Below are 17,348 nucleotides of genomic sequence, written 5' to 3'. Positions count from 1 at the left end.
GTAAGGTGAGTATGAAGATAAAGAGAAACAGCTATAGATTCTGTATCTCAACAGTAATAAACAAGTGCTCAAGGTTAACAAAACATATAGATGTTTTATCCGCAGCACCCTTTATTTGGTCAGACATTTACCCTCCTGGCGGTTTGAGATACGTGTACTCTCATTTTCATTATTACAGGGTAGATTATTGATGAGTACATTTATCCACCATTGACAGGATGTTCAGGAAACCTGCCTGGAGGAACACAGTCAGTGATGCAGTGGGTTTCCACCAGGACCAAGCCCTCAACACAACTATATTCCTCCTGAAATCCTACGGCCCCACGGGATTTCTGCTCAAAGAGGAGGGAGAGGCCAGAAACTTCAAGGTAAATCATTCTATGATTCAGGATGTATTGAGTCCCAAAAAGGATTTGGATCCGCACTCCAATATGTTCTGTTGTTCATATTGTTCAGGTGTGTTTGGGTGACCCACATACGTGCTCTTGCCCGGTGTTCATCAAGGAGCAGGAGCCATGTAAACACATCTGCTGGTATCAATAACACACAGAAAACGATTAACACAGCATGAGATTAAATGCATTGATATTACTCTTTTTCTTTGTTTTATTTTTTATTTTTTGTATATGTGCAGCATGTGGGGTGAACACTTGCTGCCTAGACATAATCTGCTAGACCATCTATCGTGGAAAGTTTTTTGCGGAACTCGATGACTGGAATTGGCTCTCTACTCACAGTTTTTTTTCTTCTGTTTTTTACTTTATTTTGTTTTGTTTTTTACACTATTTTGTTTGGTATTTTATTTAAAATCCTGGTGTGGCTCTTATGTGAAGATAGCTGTAGATATTTTATATATTGTAAATATTTTCTTTAATAATTTTGTTCTAAGTACAAAAAGAATGTTTGAGAAAATTCTAATGATATCCAGGCCTACAAATGACTTAATTTGTGTTTTTATATATATATATATATATACTCACTTTATGTGAGCGCGACTAACTCTTGAATGAACCACTAATATTTTTCATGACAGGGTTTTACTGCGGAAATTCAGACTACCCAGAGAACATGAGTGTAAGTTGTTTTGACAAATTAAAGATGATTGCATTCTCTGCATTTCAGTTCAGGCATGATTTCATTGTGTGGCCCATTGGTCAAGTATAGTTCTTGGAAAAATGGCCTGTATTTTTGTGAAAAATTGAATGTTCATCAAACCCCCTGTTGTCCTCACCTTTAGCTTAGAGCAAAGGTATTTTATAATTTCCCCACGTTTTTCATATGTACATCATAAAGCTGATATTTTAGACTCCTTACACAATACTTTTTCATGCTGTGAAATCTTTCACATTAATACTGAAACAGAAAAAAAACTGACCCACTCTTGCACATATCCTCCTCCTGATGTGTATTATTAAAATAACTGCTCTAGATTCATTTCAACACGGACTTGTGGAGAGACAGATATCGGAGGTGCTCCATGGTTTACACCAAACCAAAGCCAACCGGATGGAAAATGATTCCTCTGTTGCTTCTGGGACCTCGAGCCAACCAGACACAAACCAGGAGGCTGGAAGTGTCTGCCGGAAGGTGATCCAAGCCCAGGACGTGTGTCCAATCTGTCAAGAGGAGCTGCTGGAGAAAAAACAGCCTGTGTCTTACTGCAGGTGTGTAGGCGGCTGTGGTCAGGCCGGGGTCGGGGTTTCAGACTGTTGTCACAGTACGGTCATGCTTCAGGGTGACGTAAGATGTTCTAGTCAACTTTTGCTGTACTACTGGCCTGAACATGACCTCATAGAGTACAGAGTGGTCTGTCGCACCGTAGCACTTTCAGCTGTTGACATAGGGCATGTTTGGCGGAAACTGCCAGCACAGATTTTAGGAAGTAATAAAATTTGGTTCAAATCCCTTGATATTGACAGAAGAGGACACATCATTCAAACACAACAAAATGAAATGAAATCTTTATTTCCTGCATTTTGGTGACGGATTTTCCGTGCTTGTTTGTAAGAACATGCTGTCCTTGTTTTTCTCCCAGGTTCGGTTGTGGCAATAACGTCCATATCTCTTGCATGAAAGTTTGGGCGGATCACCAGAAGCTCTCTGACAGGGAAGAAACGGTGAAGTGCCCTCTGTGCAGGGAGGACTTCGGCTCTTTGAAGTTACTCCAGGAGCAGGTGAAAAACGCAGCAAAGCTCTTCGCTGCTGCTGAGAGAGAGAAGCCAGGCAAGCACCTGGGAGTTCTCTGTAACGGTTGCCATGTCTGCCCTATCACTGGCAAATGTTTCAAGTAAGCTTATGGTAGTCATATCTGTGTGTAACATTAGTCAGTTTTTTTGCTGTCAGTTGTCAGTATTGAACAACATGATTATATTATTTGAAGTATAGTGAGAGTCTCCCAGTACATTGCGTTTTTTTTTCAGATGCATAGTCTGCAGTTACTTCTATTTGTGTGAGGACTGCTCAAAGAAAGGCTGCCACCCGCAGCATCAGTTTGCTTCACGAACAGTAAGCGTATATATGCATTCAGCTTTGAAACACTTACTTGCATCAGCCAATATCCCACACTGTGAACTAAAATGTTCAAGCATCTCAACTCAACACTGAATATACTTCAAACAGAAAAGAGGAGACAAGTGGCATTTTGTGGCAGAGGACCTGAGAGATGAACCAAAGGGAGCGGCCTCCCAGTCAGCAAATGACAGGTGAGTTGTTGGAAAATCAGCCAGAAAATCTGTTTCATCTTTGGTATATGAAGAATGCCAGGTTAACGCTGAACATTGACGGTTTTCCAAGGGTGATAATGAGATGGAGTAGAAAATCTTTTTAGCAGTATAATCAAATATGTTTGATCAGTAAAAATGCTGTTTCCACAGGCAAGCACAACGTCAGACAAACAATTCTTGTTTAGAAAAACAACAGTTGCTTCCTCACCATTTCCCATCTCGATCCCCAGCATCATCCCTGTTGCCGCAGACCTCCTACCAGAAAATGTGCTGGGGTGTCTGCCTACTGTGAGGGTGAGATCAGGGTCCGTGCTCTTGGACGAGGGACAGCAGTGTCGGATCTGTCTACAGAATTTTACCCTGGGTCACCGTGTCCGAACTCTGCCTTGTAATCATAAGGTAAGACGGGAGACTGTGTGTACTTGCATTATCTGACATGACGTTTTTTGGGGGGTTTTTTGATGAATTTTCTTTACGGTATTACTTCATGATCCATTTAAAGCCTTCTGTGAGACTCAGTCGCAAACCAAAATAATGAACCTTAATGACTCTTATCGGTCAAAATAGAATATACGTAAACAATTTAGGACCAGTGAAGTAAATTAAATTATAGGCATGCAAGAAGAAAAATAATTTTAATACAAAAACATAAATAAGTAAATACCTAATACATAAAATATCAAACAGAGAAACATAACCGATCCAAACAACAACAAACAAACAAACAAACAAACAAACAAACAAACAAAAAGTTAGCGTGTAGCTGCCTGATACACAAAACCCTTTATAAAATAGGGTCTACAAGAGAAATAGTGTTATGTACCTTATCCATCTTTCCCATATTCCTGTTGCAACCTGATATATAAAGTAATTCTTTCCATCCTAAAGATTTCATCAATAATGTCGACCCGATCCTCCACGGAAGGTGTATCTGGTTTTTAACCATTCATTTTCGAGTGATGGCTTTCCTGCAGGCAGCACTTAGAATCTGAAATATCCATCCATAGAAGTAGCATTTTCTAGTGGCAGGTTGCCCACGTTCAGGGTCTCTAGTTCATCCCACATGAACTCCATTCACTTGAAATACCTTTTGCAGAACATTATGAACCTCTGGCCAGATCAGATATCTGATAGGATGTTTTAACAAACAAAAATAAGAATAAAAATAAATTCTAAATCCACGATCACCATATTAATTCAGTTCACCGAAATCATTCATTCAAAAAAGTACACAAAGCTTAACACAAAATCATAGAAAATGGAAATATAGCTGTTATTTTTAACTTTCCAAAAAAGGGTCAGGGCTGCATAGTGGTTGTATTATGATTTATGACAACCGGGTGGAAAATATAGAAAAACATGACGCACAATCAACACAGAATAAATTCAACAACTTGAGAGTTTGATTCCTAAATCTGTACATTAACATCTGCAAGAATCTGAATGGAAACCTTAATGAATGAAACATAGTTACAAAATGTACAAAAACATTGTTAGATTGAGCCCCCTCTCTGTCTCTGCTTCCTTTCCTCCTCGCATGTTTACACACACACTTCAGTTCCATATGGACTGTGTGGACGGGATCCTGCGGAAGTTGAACTCCTGCCCTTTGGATGGATATGTCATTTATAATCCCTTGACTTGGAGAACCAGTGAAAGGAAGACCTCCCATAAGCTGGCCTCTTGCCTTTCCGATGACTTTGCCAAACCAGAACATGGCTTAAAGGATCTGTTTATCCCAGGAGTGGCACTGCGGGACAGGAACTCTAAAACTGCCCCTTCACATGGTTCTCTTAACTTGGAAGTGGTGACAGGCTCTTCAGATACTTTAAACATCCCCCACAAGTTAAAGACTGACGCTGTAACAAAAGGCGGAGAAGGAGTGTTGCACAAAAAACAAGGTCCAGTAAGTGACTTCGACTCAGGTCACAGACAAAACACCCGTTCGTCAAAAAAGACACTTGCGAAACGCAGCCCTGTCTCACCTAATCTGTGTTTAACTGGGGCCAAAATCGGAGAGTATCGACGACAGGTGGACCTTTTTGTGGGTTTGCACAGACCAGAACGAGGTCACACAGCTACTGTGGCCTGTCCTGCTAGGGGAACTAGACTGCTGCCCAAAAAAGTACCTACTCAAGACACAACCAAGAAACTTACTTCAGAGCTAAGAATGACTGGAGTCCTGATAAACACACAGCATCACAGGAAGACAGACACTTAGTTGGTTTGAGTGGTGCATCTGCACTACTTTTCAATAAATTTTACATTGAAATAAATCAGTTAATATACATGACATTAATCCTTTATTCAAACAAATATAAATCTGAAATGAATCAGAACTATTGTTTTTGTTTGGAAATTTGTCATTTTGATGTTATTGGATATGTTATATCCAATATACTTAAAATGCTTGAATAAATAAGGCACTGAACAAGAATTGGTATCAAGTAAGTTTATTAAGTTAGTGCACAAAAAGGCAAGACTAATAACACTACCATTATTACAGAGGTAAACACAAGAGGTGCCCATTTTGGAAGAAACAAAAGCCTGTGAGGTTCAATGGCTAGACACAAGAGGAGCACACTATAGAACACATTAAAAATCAATACAAATACATTCAGAGAGATCACTTTGAAATGGGAGTGGCAGTAGGTTTGATTTGCTTTCAAAAATGATCAGCACAAAGTATTCACAAACTACCGTACTCCTCATGTTGCTGTTGAAGCTGGGATATACTGTGTTTTCAAGCTGAAGGAGAGCAGGAGTGTTTTCATTTGTTAGCATACTGAATGATTAAGTGCTCAACTTGTTGCTACATTTAAAAAATACAAAGCTCAGGCTTTTTGTACACTCCCATGAAAAGACACTCACTCTTTAGACTAACCTTAAAAGAATTCACATTGATAACACATCTCAAATGACAGTTGCTTAAAAACTCTGTCATTCAATCGTTCAGTGAAAAGCAGCGATGCACCTCTCAGACCTTTGCTGTTAGATGGAAGAACAGCCCAAATTAAATGAAGTCACAGTCACATAATACATAAAATGCTGCTTTACTATATACATAGAAACAAAAACACACTACAGTACTGTGACGGAAGACTAAATATGGCAAAACTGTCACTGCAGAGTTTGTTTTTAAATTTTAATTTATGATAAATATTGCTAGTGCAATCATTTTCTGGTATTCATGGTGAGTTTTTTTTTCTTTTTTTTGCCAAACTTTATCACATACAGGCAATGATATCAGTTTTCTTTGTTGTAATCATTGTAATATTTACACACTGAAGATTTCATACGTTTCTGGGAATGTTGTGTGCCAGTGTAACAAGTGGGCACATATTAAAGTGTGGTGTGCTTTATTTGACTCAAGACAAAAGCTGCCATATCAATTGGTAGAGGACAGATATGAAAGGCAGGCATACATGTGACATTGTTGTTTGACATTTTACTTAAGTGAAACATGTCTGTATAAATAATTGTTAAAAATGTTGTTAAACCCAAGCAAGAATATGCGTCTACAGCCGTGCCGGCAGCTCTGCGAGGCTGTATTTAGTCAGAGTGGTGCTTTGAGCTTAATGCTAATGTCAGCATGCCAACATAAGGTTTACCATGTTCACCATCTTCTTTCAGCACGTTAGCATGCGATCATTTGCTAATTAGCACTAAACACAAAGTACACAAGTATAAGACTTAACACAAGTACAGTTGAGGCTGCCAGGAATGAAGTATTCACTGAAATGTTGACCTGATGATGGCAAGGAAAGGGATCACCAAAAAAGATAAAAATGAATCCTGTGCGGGACATGAATGAACAAAATTTGAACAGTCCATCTTATAGTTACTTTCATTTGAAAAATCTGTTTAAAACTGTCATTCTGTCTTCAGTTTATGCCGCTCAAAGCAAAAAAAAAAAAAAAAAAAAGGTAGCCAAACTAATCAGCAATTAAACATATTTTTTGTCGGGATCAGTATCAAGAGTTTTAGGGAAATAGGTGGTAAAAGCAAATCTACAAGGCACCGGCTGTTTACGTTATCAAGAACATAGTTGCAGGGGATAATACTGTACACGACCAGCAGTCCAGTTATTAAAAACAAAAATAATAATAATGCATGCATTGGGATGCCAAGTGAGAGGCTTTCAGCTTCTTCATTTAAGACTATAAATTGTGAATATTTACCTCATGTATCAAATTGTTGCCGCACAGCAGTGCAGTTGTACGCAATTTAACAGCACCCCTCCAAGCAATCAGCAATTACTGTTTTTATTAGGCTGTTAACAGTTGTTAACTTGTTGTACCATGGGTTTCTTCAGACAAGCAATCTGATTTGCCAGACACTTCCCAGTCACAAAAAATGAATCTCATAAAGCAAACATTACCATTTTTTAAGTGCCAATTGCTGTGGTGCCCCTGGATGTGGGTAATAATTGTGTTATTTGGATCTGTCCATGTGATTCTTGCGTTGTGATAACCATTCTCATAGTGTAAGTCCGGGGTGTTATTGTTGTAACAGTAACTCACCATTGGGAGCACAACACTGAGTCTCCTTTTTAATGAAATGAATCATCCAATCACCAAGTAATCTAACAGCTATGATGACGTAACCCTAAAGTTAGCCCTAAAGTAAAATGCAAAATATTTTCGTACACACGAGGAAACATCCGTTTTCATGCGTTCTTAAACAACTGTAGGCTTACAGCCTTGAATATCAAGTGTGGTCAAATGGCAGCTTAGCTTTACAATGTATACCAGTGTTTTACTCCAAAATCCGTCAGGGTCCGAGGTTGGAGTCAGCCGCAGGTGGAAAGTGGAAACTAAATTATGTCACCCACAATCAGATTGTTAGCAAATCTGATTTTATGTCATGAGTTAAAAACTTTTTTTTATTTTCTTATTCATTTTTCTGTGTGAGCCGATTCTGATAATGACATAACCGAATCTCTTTGTGAACCCCAGAGTGTCTTTCTAAGTGAAATGAGTCAAGATGATCAAAACAAGATGTCAGCACGACAAACGGGGAAAGCTTCTGTATCTTATTTAATTTACAGCAGGCATTTACGGTGAGGATAAGCGCACTACACATTGACCTGTATCTGTGTCCTTCCTGCAAACTTACCAGATTTGACTAAATGTAGACAAATACCATGCCTTATGTAATCATATTTTCTGATTACAGGCAGTAAGAAGGCACCCTCTTTAATGCCAGTACCGGGGACTATGGGATAACGTGTTCACACGGACATTTTGCTGTGAAGAATCTCGCTGGTGATCTTCAGATCGGGGAGGATGAGGAAAACATGGTGCACAAACTTGTCTAACAGCAGCTACATAATGCTTCAACATGACATAGATCCTGCTTTATCTCTTTAGCTAGCTTACGCATTCTTTGGCAAAGTTGTACAATCACATAACTTAACAACAACAATGCCTGTGTGAGCACAAGTGGCAAAAACTAATTTGGATCATTCAGCACTTATGACACCATGTGACGAAGCTCAATACGGGTCAAATGGCTGATAGAACATTTAAATGAAAATTTGAACGCTCGTCTGGGTGTATGCAATAATCAGCCATTCCCCTAACTTCTCTTTGTCAGAGGTCTCCCCTCACGGACGTGCTTGGCACTCCTCTTTTCCGTCTTCCCCTTTTCCCTCACCTTCCTCAGGCGCCGTGGAGGTGGCGTACCTCTCGACTCACTGTCCTCCTGAGCGCTAGATGTATCCATCCCATCGCGCTCCTCGGGAATATCGGGAATAGCCCCGCTGCTCCCGTCTAAAATGTTCCTCAGGGAAGGGTCCTCTGGTGTACAGGTAGCAGTATTGCCACTCTCACTACTGCTCAGGTCCTGTTCTTCGCCACACCGCCCCCCTCGGCTGCGGTGTGGCAAAGAGGACGCCCTGATCGAAGGCCCGTCACGCTCTGTCTCGCGGATGTTCTGCTGAGGCTCGTTCATGTCCACCCCTGAGTCCAGGCTGGTGTCGTTGCTGCTCGGCGGGCGGCGGCGGCTCTGGAGCTCAATGATGGAATGGCGGACCTGTGCAGCCGGCTTCCCATCTAATGAGACAAACCAGGCCCTGGGGTGAGATGATGAAGACTTGCCCCGGGTCAGCTCCAGTAACGTGCGCTCCGAGATCCCCTGCAGCTCACCGGGCACACCGTGCCCACTGCTGAAAGCCTCCATACCAGCTGCCTCGTTTAGAGTTCCAGGTACAGAAACGGATGATTCGAGGAGATTACTGTAGCGTCCCCACACACTAGTGTTAGGGCCTTGGCCTTGGGTCTCCAGAGGCTGAGGCTCATCTTGGCTGCTCTGCTGTGTGCTGCTTCCACCCTGGGAGTGATGGTGAGGGACTTTGGGTAGTGTCCGGGTGTAGCCGTCTTTACTTGCAGGCTCGGAGTGAGCATCATACTCGACTCCATTGCGGGGGAAAGTGGCAGCCTTGCAGCCCGACAGTTGCTGCTCCTGAGCACCGAAAAGCTCTGGGGCCTGAATAATGGCCACCGGCCGGTTATAGATATGAACCAGCTTATCTTGAAAGAAGTTGTCGTTCATGTTGGCGCGGTTTTGCTCTGACTTCTCCCGAAGCCGAGCCACATCTTCACTGTTGATGTAGTGAGGTGGCTGCTGGGGACCTTTGATGCGATCTGAAGCGATGTTCTTATAAAGAGGAGCCGCCGGGCGACACCCTGGATCCTCCACATAGATATTGTAGTTGGCTTTGTGCCTCGGCGTGGACGAGGGTTCACACTGGACACTGCAGGAGGCGAGGCTGTTGTCACCGGATCGGAACAACAAACCCTCCTCCGTGTGGGTGGAGGTAGTTTGGTCTTTTTTCAAAACTGCGAGTTTAGAAAAGCGCGCTCTCCTCCTCCTCCTCCTGGGCTCTCGATGAGACCCTCTGTATATGGGGGGGAAAACAGAATTTGATCAAGATGGGCTGCAGTTTTACATGTATGTTTTGTATACTGTAAACTGAACCTGACCCATGACATTTCTGAGGAGACTCCTTACCCGCAGTGACACAGCAGCAAGGAAAGTAATCCGATTACTATAGCCAGCGTTCCTCCCAGTATTCCAATTAACAAGTAGGTGTGGTATGATATGAAATCCATAGTGCTTCCATGTCCCAGATAATCTAAGTGGTTAAATTTATAAATAGACATACATATTAATAATGGGAAATTCAGCAAAACACTCAACACGAGGCAACGCACGTAAGTAATCATACCGTTTGAGGAGGGCAGTACTGCGGCGATCCAGTAGCCAAGATGGGAAGCGGTGTAAGTCCAAACCAGTTCATTGCCAACAGTTTTCACTATTCCAAGACCCTGATTCTCCCAGGCACCTTCCAACAGTGATAATGTACTCATTTTGCATTACAGTATCAGTAAGTACATCAAATCAAATTACAATATTGCTTTTATGTATTTTAAAGAGTAAATCGGAGTCGGTTTGAAAATTGTATTTCAGAGACTGAAACTGAACTTAACAGCATCACACATGGTCACCGCTGAATACTGCAATTACAATACGACCTGACTCTGTCATTTCTTTTAGAATTAAATTAAATTAGAATTATTGCACTATTCTTGTATTAATCATGCGCCAATCTAGTTTTGTAATGAGATCAAGTGGCTTCTCCGAAATCTTTACTCATACCCGTCTTTAGGTTGAAGGCCCAGGCTGGGACGGTATCAGAAGCCCGGAGGAAGGTGTTGTGTCCCAGAGGCAGACTGATTTGAATGGGCCCACGAACCCGGAGCTCCTCGTCACCCGAGTACAGCAGGACGCTGACGGCTGCCGCCGGCCTCAGCTCGATGCTTCTGAACACTGCAGGAGGAGGAGTAAAGCATTTTTCTCTCCTAACGACCAAGCCTTAGACGGTCCAGACGAGGAGTAAATCGGTTTAAACATTAATGAGGCCTTGTTTGACGCTCACCTGATTTGTTGCTGATGATGCCTGGAGTGCAGTTGGCGCAGTCTTTAGCTAGATGGTGCTGTGGTACAGTCAGATACGCTGTCACTGAGGAGACGTTGCTCTTATCAGAGATTGTGAGGAGGTTCTTGGGGAATTTAACTTTAGGCTGGGATGAACTGTCTGCGAAAACAAGACGGCATACGTTTAATGTAAATCTGGACACATGCACTGTGTTTAAATATATGAGTGTGCTTTTTCATGGCATTGGACAAAACATTTAATCTGCCATTTATTTTAAAACGACACATTGACTTTGGCCACACGGTTTCAGCAAATGCATTCACAATGAGGCTTAATTATACCTAATTGATCTGAGGGCCAAAAACAGCACTGTCTTTGTCATATTCACATTTAAATATCGCAACACAGTGAGTAGTTAGTGGGATAATCCCCTCTTACTTTTTCATTTTATCTGTGCAATTTAAAAACGAATCAAGCTGGGGGAAAATGTTTTTTAAAAATAATATGTTTTTCAACTCAAGATCTTGAACCTTAAAATGCAACTAAAAATGGAAATAACTGATAGTGACTGGTTCTCATTGAGATGAAGGCAAACTGACTCTTGGCTCTGTAAACTTACCAGGTAGCTTTCTAGTGATGAGCACTGAGTCTTCAAACAGCCAGACGTTCCCCTGACTGTGAGGGAGCAGCGGCAGGGTCACAGCAGAGAAAACTGCAAGAAGACAAACAAAAGGTCAGAAATCAAACACACAAAAAAAATTACGACGACGACGACGACGACAACAAGAATTATAGTTGGAGATGTGAACGGTGCAAACATAAATTGACAGATTAAAAGTTATGATATGTCAGAATCTCTTTTTTCACTAAATGCCTTTGGAAAATAGACAGGTGCAATAAAAATACAACTGACATTTAGTTTAAGATATTATATTAATAACATATGATGTATCAAGAGAGAATATGTAAGGAGAGAGATCAGGCTTTTGTCCTTTGCTGTTCATGGTGACTTGTAGAACTGTATTACCACCAGCAGATGGCAACGTTACTGCAGGCCTTTTTTTTTTTTTAGGGTTCAGCAGCACAAAAGGGAGGCGCCTCTTGACAGATGACACTGATTTTATCCCTCGTAACATCCGCTCCATCTCTCCTGCAAAACACCACCTCCCAGATCATTTTCTGTTTGACTGAGACCAGTACGAGGAAGTAGGAGGACGTGGGAACACAGACAATAGAGACGGATCCTGGCCCCTTTCTTTACCCCAACATCAGATTATTGTGGCTAAAGAGCCCCCACCCCCTCTGCATCTGATTCAATGCAGGACAAAGACGGTTTGCTGAGGCGGGGATACGTTTCACTCGAGCTCATCGGTACATAGAGATAGAAACAATCAATGCGTTCAGTTACACTTGACTGCACATTCCAGGGACAAGTTGTATGTTGTTGCAGACAGTTCATTAATCTTTAATGGCTATAAATAATGCATTTGAGAGTGTGTGAGTTAATACTGTACAGGAACTACATAGGATGTTTGATTTTTCCTTTACTTCTAGTGTGTATACAGAACATGTATCCTTGAGGAAGGCACTATGCTAAGCCTCAAATGTCTGTTCTATGTAGACCTGTGCTTCTGTTTATTGGTTGTTTTCTTTTGACAGTGTTGGAGGGCTGTCATCCAGACGTCAAAGAAGCCAGGCTTAGTCGAGGTAGGTAACTCACTTGGTCTCTTGCTGGTGCTCCACGGCAGCGGGCGGGGGACGTAGCCTTCCATGTTGCCCAGTAATGTCAGCCTGAGGCCCGGACTGTACGCCACCCAGAGCAGAACCTCGCCTCTCGCCCCCGTTCGGTCAGAGCTCCTCAGAGTGTGGTTCACGTAAACATCCACCGAAGCCCCCGACAGCGGCTGGCGGGTCACCACATCCCTCACCAGGACTTTTAGAGCAAACTGCGACTCTGGGGAGAAGATGCAATAGAGTCATTTGGCAGCCCTGTGAAATTTTTCTTAATCGTAAGAAGATTTTAGTACATGTCCAATACGTGTGTCTCTGCGTGTGCTCTATCTGTATGCCTCCAACACACCCTCTCAGCAGTACTCGGTAACCTTTCTCTCACTGTGAAAAAGTGATGAGGCAAGCTGAGTCGCTGGGAGAATGAAAAATACATCAAAACCAAGTGACAGCGGAGAGGAAGAGCTACACTGCCATGTTAAACGTCTCCTCCCTTCCAACACTAATGATCACTTTTATATGCGTGCAGGAAAACTCATAGTTAACCACAGTTGACCAGAATACATTCTGTATTTATTTTGTAGTTGATACTGACGTGGCTGCTGGAGATCCTAGTAAGCTTTTGGGTTTTTAAAAAAGACTATTCTATGTAAAATTACCATACACGCTCATAAACCTAACGTAAACACAAGACTTTGCAGCGGTGAGGCCATCGGCGAACACTGGCTTACCTACTGTATCGGCAGAGCGGCACAGGATTACCAAGGTCCCCCATTAGTACATTACCTGCTCAGGCCAAATAGATAAAAACCCTAATCCCTCAAACCTCCACAGTATACATTATCCTATCAGTCTGTTGGTCAGACTGGCTGCAAAGCCTATCAATAGAAATATCAGACAAGTAGTTTTAGTTAATGTTTTAACAATATAGGATTAAAGCAGGAGATGTACAATAAATCGGTATATTCTGATCAAAGTATCTGCATACAAAGCAGATTCCCACTGCTTAAAATGGGTCATACTTTGGTAATGGTTTGGTAACTTTCTTATATCTGCCAGCGGGTTATATTCAAAATAAGATGTGTATATATATAAAAAAAAAAAAAAAAGAAGAAAAAAGAAATGTTATGACTAATTTCGTTGCACAATTATTAAGCCACGTATTGACATCAGCGTAACAAAAACAAACACGAGATGCACAACACTGCTACCTGATCCAATCATGAATAACACTGTTTGCTCTGATGCAGCCGATTCCCGTTTTCTTTAACAATGAGAGGGAGCAGACGTAGCGCCTTTTTGTTTACAATTACCTGCTATCAGAGCCGAGGGGCTGAGAAATCGCCCCGGGTCGGTCGGGTATGTAGGAGACGGGTCTCCAACCGCGGCGATGACTCCATTGTCCCCGGGCGAGGAGGGCAGGCCGCCGCCCTCCGCTGCTCTCACCGCCCCATCCAGGCAGGAAATCAAAAGCAACGACGGCAGAAAGAGCAGCGGCGGCGGCGGCAGGTAGCGTTCAGCGGCGGGCATGGCGAGAGGGGGAGCGGGCTCAAAGACATAACGGACCGCGAGAAGCGAACTCGGGAGGAGAAGAACGAGGTCCAGCAATGTGTGTCTTTATCGTGAAGGCCTCATCCCTACCGTGGTTTCGTCTAGTCTCGGTGCGGAGAGAGGGGTGTCAAAAAACACGTAAAGAAAGGATGCGCTGGTGCTGAGGCTGGGCGTGTGGCCCGAAGATCGTTTTCGACAAAGCGATGTGTCACTCAGTGGAAAAAACAATACCAACTCGACACGATTTTGGCCCGAAATGTAAATAACGTAGTTATGTAATTTATATGTGCTTTGTTCCAATAAATAATTCTTGGTAAAACACATGCTGTGCACTTCGTTGATAGATAGCGAGGTTATTTTGACTTAGTTTAGCTAAATGACTTATGTTGATATTGTTTTCCCGTTTTTATAACACTGTAGAAATTAAATCGTGCGCTTTTCAGTATTTTGTACATTTTGTACAATTGATGGAAATTATTGCTGTGTGAAAATAGTCGTTAGTTCGTGCTGCGGTAATTTAGACTGTGATGACTGTTGCTGTACCACTATAGAGCGTCAGAGTGAGAGATCTGTATGTGTTGTTGATCTTTGGTGAGACGGGAGATGCTGTTACATCATCGGGGTCTGCATGGCCATCTATCGAAAACAGATCTCCACTGCTCTGTCAAAATATAGGCTTAATAAATTCAAGTTTTTTGTTGTGTTGTGATTACTCGTCAAGGATTTTATTTTTTATAATGTAAATTAGTGTCCATAGTCATTTAATTAGTATAATAGTGTATTAGTATAGTATAGTGGTCGAGTTGTATAGTTGTCTTGTCAAGTGGACTAGTAGTTGTCTAGTAGTCGTGAATAGTAGTCTGATAGTTTTGTCAAGTAGTCTCGTCTAGTTGTGTAAAGTAGTCTACTAGTCTTGTTGAGTTGTCAAGTAGTCCCCCCATACCCTCCCACCGACTCTAGCAAGATTCATTTTGCTCCAGATATTTTTCTTTTCCCTTGACCCAGCACCCTCCACAGTGACATTTAAAGAAGTCATGGATGAGACGTGGTGGCCTGTACACAATAACTTTTACTCCATTTACTGTACACGCACATGAACATGATCACAGGGATTGCTATGACATTTACTACAAGATGAAGTAAAGTGTTAATTTCACTTTATTCACTGTAACCACAGTAACTGCTGTTTTGGGTAACCCTCTGTCCTCTACCCCGCTTAGTACAATCCGGGTTCCCCCTTGTATAAATCAAATCGGATTCATCCAATTTGACAGTCTGACCTTTCACCTCGGCTCGGAGGCAGCACGGACGGGACCACATGCTACAAACATTCCGGTGACTTCAGTTCAATTCGATATCACTAAACAACTATCAAAATAACTAACATCAAACGTTGCTCTCGTAGCCGGAACAGCCTCGAAGTCCCGACAATTCTGCGTCGTGTTCAGGCGCAATATGAGATACCGGACACTGGAGATGCTGCCACGTGAATTTTCTTTATTCTGTTCCCCACAATCTGTAATGTGACATTCTGAGTGCGAGCGTTTACACATTTCCACGACCGGCTACCGCTCTCCATCAGGTTAACGATCACTGAGCCTTTGAAATGAAATAAATTTTCAACTAAACGTTCCTCCATAAACAATCAGCTGCCTCTTCCCACTCAATGTGAGCTACACAAATGGATTTAACATCAGAGGAACTCTGACTTCCGATGTGATTGCCACAAGAGACATTTGCACTTGCACAGACCGAGTCAGGTGCCTGAGAGCATTGAACCCTGCACCGAAAAACATCTTGCACTCCTTCCGCCTTTGTAGCCTCAGCCTCTGCCACGAGATCCTCGTATGGCTCACTGATCAGCCTTTGACTCGCTGACCTGGAGAAAGGGTCTCTACTCAAGGCATCCGCCACAACGTTCTTCGTTCCGGGGATATGCTTGATGCCGAAGGTGTATGGGGACAGCTTGGCCACCCACCGCTGTTCACAGGCATCAAGTTTCGGTTTAGTCATCAAATAAGCAAACAGAGGCTTGGCGATAGAGGAACAGTTCGGAATGAAATGTCGGTAATAGAATATCATTCCAAGGAACGATTTCACTCTCCGAACTGAAGGCGCGCAGCCGTCATCTTCCATCAAATCTTTCCTTGTCATCCTGACAATGAGCTCCACTTTTCCTGGGTCAACAGCCACCCCATCACCATCAATAAGGTGGCCGAGGAATTTCACGGAGCGTCGCAACAGATGACACTTTTTTGGACTCAACTTCAGGTTGTGTTCTCTCAGCCTCTGAAAGACGGCCTCCAGTCTGTTGAGGGCTTCTTGCTCTGACGGAGCAAAGACCAGGAGGTCATCGAGATAGCACAGCAGGGTGCTAAAGTTGAGGTCACCAAAGATGCTCAGCATCATTCTCATAAAGGATGCAGGGCTATTACACAGGCCTTGTGGCATCCTGTTATACTCATGCAAGCCCAGTGGTGTTGTGAAGGCGGTGTACTTCTTGTCTTCCTCATGCATGGGCAGGTTCTAAAACCCTGATGTCAAGTCCATGGTGCTGAAAACCGAATTCCCGCCAAGGGCAGCAAGGCAAATCTGCTTGATGAGGCAGAGGGTGAGCGTCCTTTATGGTTCTCGCATTCAGCCACCGGAAATCTGTGCATATCCTGAGGTCATATATATATATATATATATATATATATATATATATAAGCACACTGGAGGACGAGAGTAGATTTGAGGCCAGTGATACATAATGTCGCAATCACAACCGCTGGTACATGTCTATGTCTGTTACAGCTGCTGTTATACAAGATCAAAACCGAAGCCATGTGTGATGTTAGTGTCCATATAACATGAAAAAAGACTTGCGGATCTTGTATAAACTTGTAATCTCTATGATCAGTTCTTAGCCCACAGCAAGAGGCAACTTTTACATGGTTATGTCACAGAGTGAGGGTGGGTGTGTTGCTTTAATTTCAGCATAAAATGAGTAGAAGATTTATATTTTAATTTCATACATATATATTAGCCATCCAGACCAGTTGGCAATTGATTCAAATACCCGATAGACAGATAATTCTGTGCAGGATCTTTTCAGAGCACAGAACACAGCATGATCCACAAGTTGCTTTTTAAGTGGGAACACTCAGTACTAACAAAACTTGTCTCGTCTCTCTCTTGTGGGTAAACAATGTAATGAGGACACTTTTTCAAAATAACGAAACAAATCTTCCGAACTATATTGCATTTTCTTGTTATTTGATATTAACATCTCACATAAACAAGCTGTAATATGTTCTGGCTTAGTAAAGGACTCGCAATACATAATCTCCCAACAGGGTTAGATATTTTTAGTAATGAGGGAGAGGTGGAGAAAGGAAGACTGTCTGTCCATTGTAGGAGAG

The 17,348-nt window shown here is 42.3% G+C and overlaps 2 protein-coding genes across 2 annotated transcripts; one reads left to right on the top strand and one right to left on the bottom strand.

Moving 5' to 3' along the window:
• The first annotated feature begins 217 nt into the window (after positions 1-217).
• LOC111668794 (zinc finger, SWIM-type containing 2) lies at positions 218-4,994 on the top strand. Its single transcript, XM_023424929.2, has 9 exons — positions 218-368; positions 457-533; positions 1,034-1,074; positions 1,430-1,664; positions 2,036-2,287; positions 2,421-2,505; positions 2,620-2,702; positions 2,954-3,122; positions 4,282-4,994. Exons 1-9 carry the CDS (start codon positions 219-221, stop codon positions 4,942-4,944), a joined length of 1,755 nt encoding a protein of 584 aa, XP_023280697.1. The 5' UTR covers position 218; the 3' UTR covers positions 4,945-4,994.
• Positions 4,995-5,160: 166 nt separating this feature from the next.
• On the bottom strand, positions 5,161-14,027 carry fam171b (family with sequence similarity 171 member B). The gene is made up of 8 exons (XM_023424933.2): positions 13,707-14,027; positions 12,386-12,619; positions 11,285-11,377; positions 10,666-10,824; positions 10,386-10,556; positions 9,955-10,071; positions 9,738-9,861; positions 5,161-9,624 (listed from the first exon to the last, which is right to left on the bottom strand). Exons 1-8 carry the CDS (start codon positions 13,921-13,923, stop codon positions 8,304-8,306), a joined length of 2,436 nt encoding a protein of 811 aa, XP_023280701.1. The 5' UTR covers positions 13,924-14,027; the 3' UTR covers positions 5,161-8,303.
• Between the last annotated feature and the right edge of the window lie 3,321 nt (positions 14,028-17,348).

Source organism: Seriola lalandi, unplaced genomic scaffold, assembly GCF_002814215.2.
Source record: "Seriola lalandi dorsalis isolate HSWRI2012SDOR001 ecotype SW California unplaced genomic scaffold, Sedor1 jcf7180002054761, whole genome shotgun sequence".
Classification (NCBI taxonomy): Eukaryota; Metazoa; Chordata; class Actinopteri; order Carangiformes; family Carangidae; genus Seriola; species Seriola lalandi.
This window is presented reverse-complemented; position numbering and strand designations above follow the sequence as displayed.

Coding starts and splice junctions, on each gene's coding strand:
- LOC111668794 (XM_023424929.2), top strand. CDS start 219: ATGTTCAGGAAACCTGCCTGGAGGAACACAGTCAGTGATGCAGTGGGT. Junction 534..1,033: donor CCATGTAAACACATCTGCTG/GTATCAATAACA, acceptor TTTTCATGACAG/GGTTTTACTGCGGAAATTCA. Junction 2,288..2,420: donor ATCACTGGCAAATGTTTCAA/GTAAGCTTATGG, acceptor TTTTTTTTTCAG/ATGCATAGTCTGCAGTTACT.
- fam171b (XM_023424933.2), bottom strand. CDS start 13,923: ATGCCCGCCGCTGAACGCTACCTGCCGCCGCCGCCGCTGCTCTTTCTG. Junction 12,620..13,706: donor CCCCTCGGCTCTGATAGCAG/GTAATTGTAAAC, acceptor TCTTCTCCCCAG/AGTCGCAGTTTGCTCTAAAA. Junction 9,625..9,737: donor TTGCTGCTGTGTCACTGCGG/GTAAGGAGTCTC, acceptor CCCCATATACAG/AGGGTCTCATCGAGAGCCCA.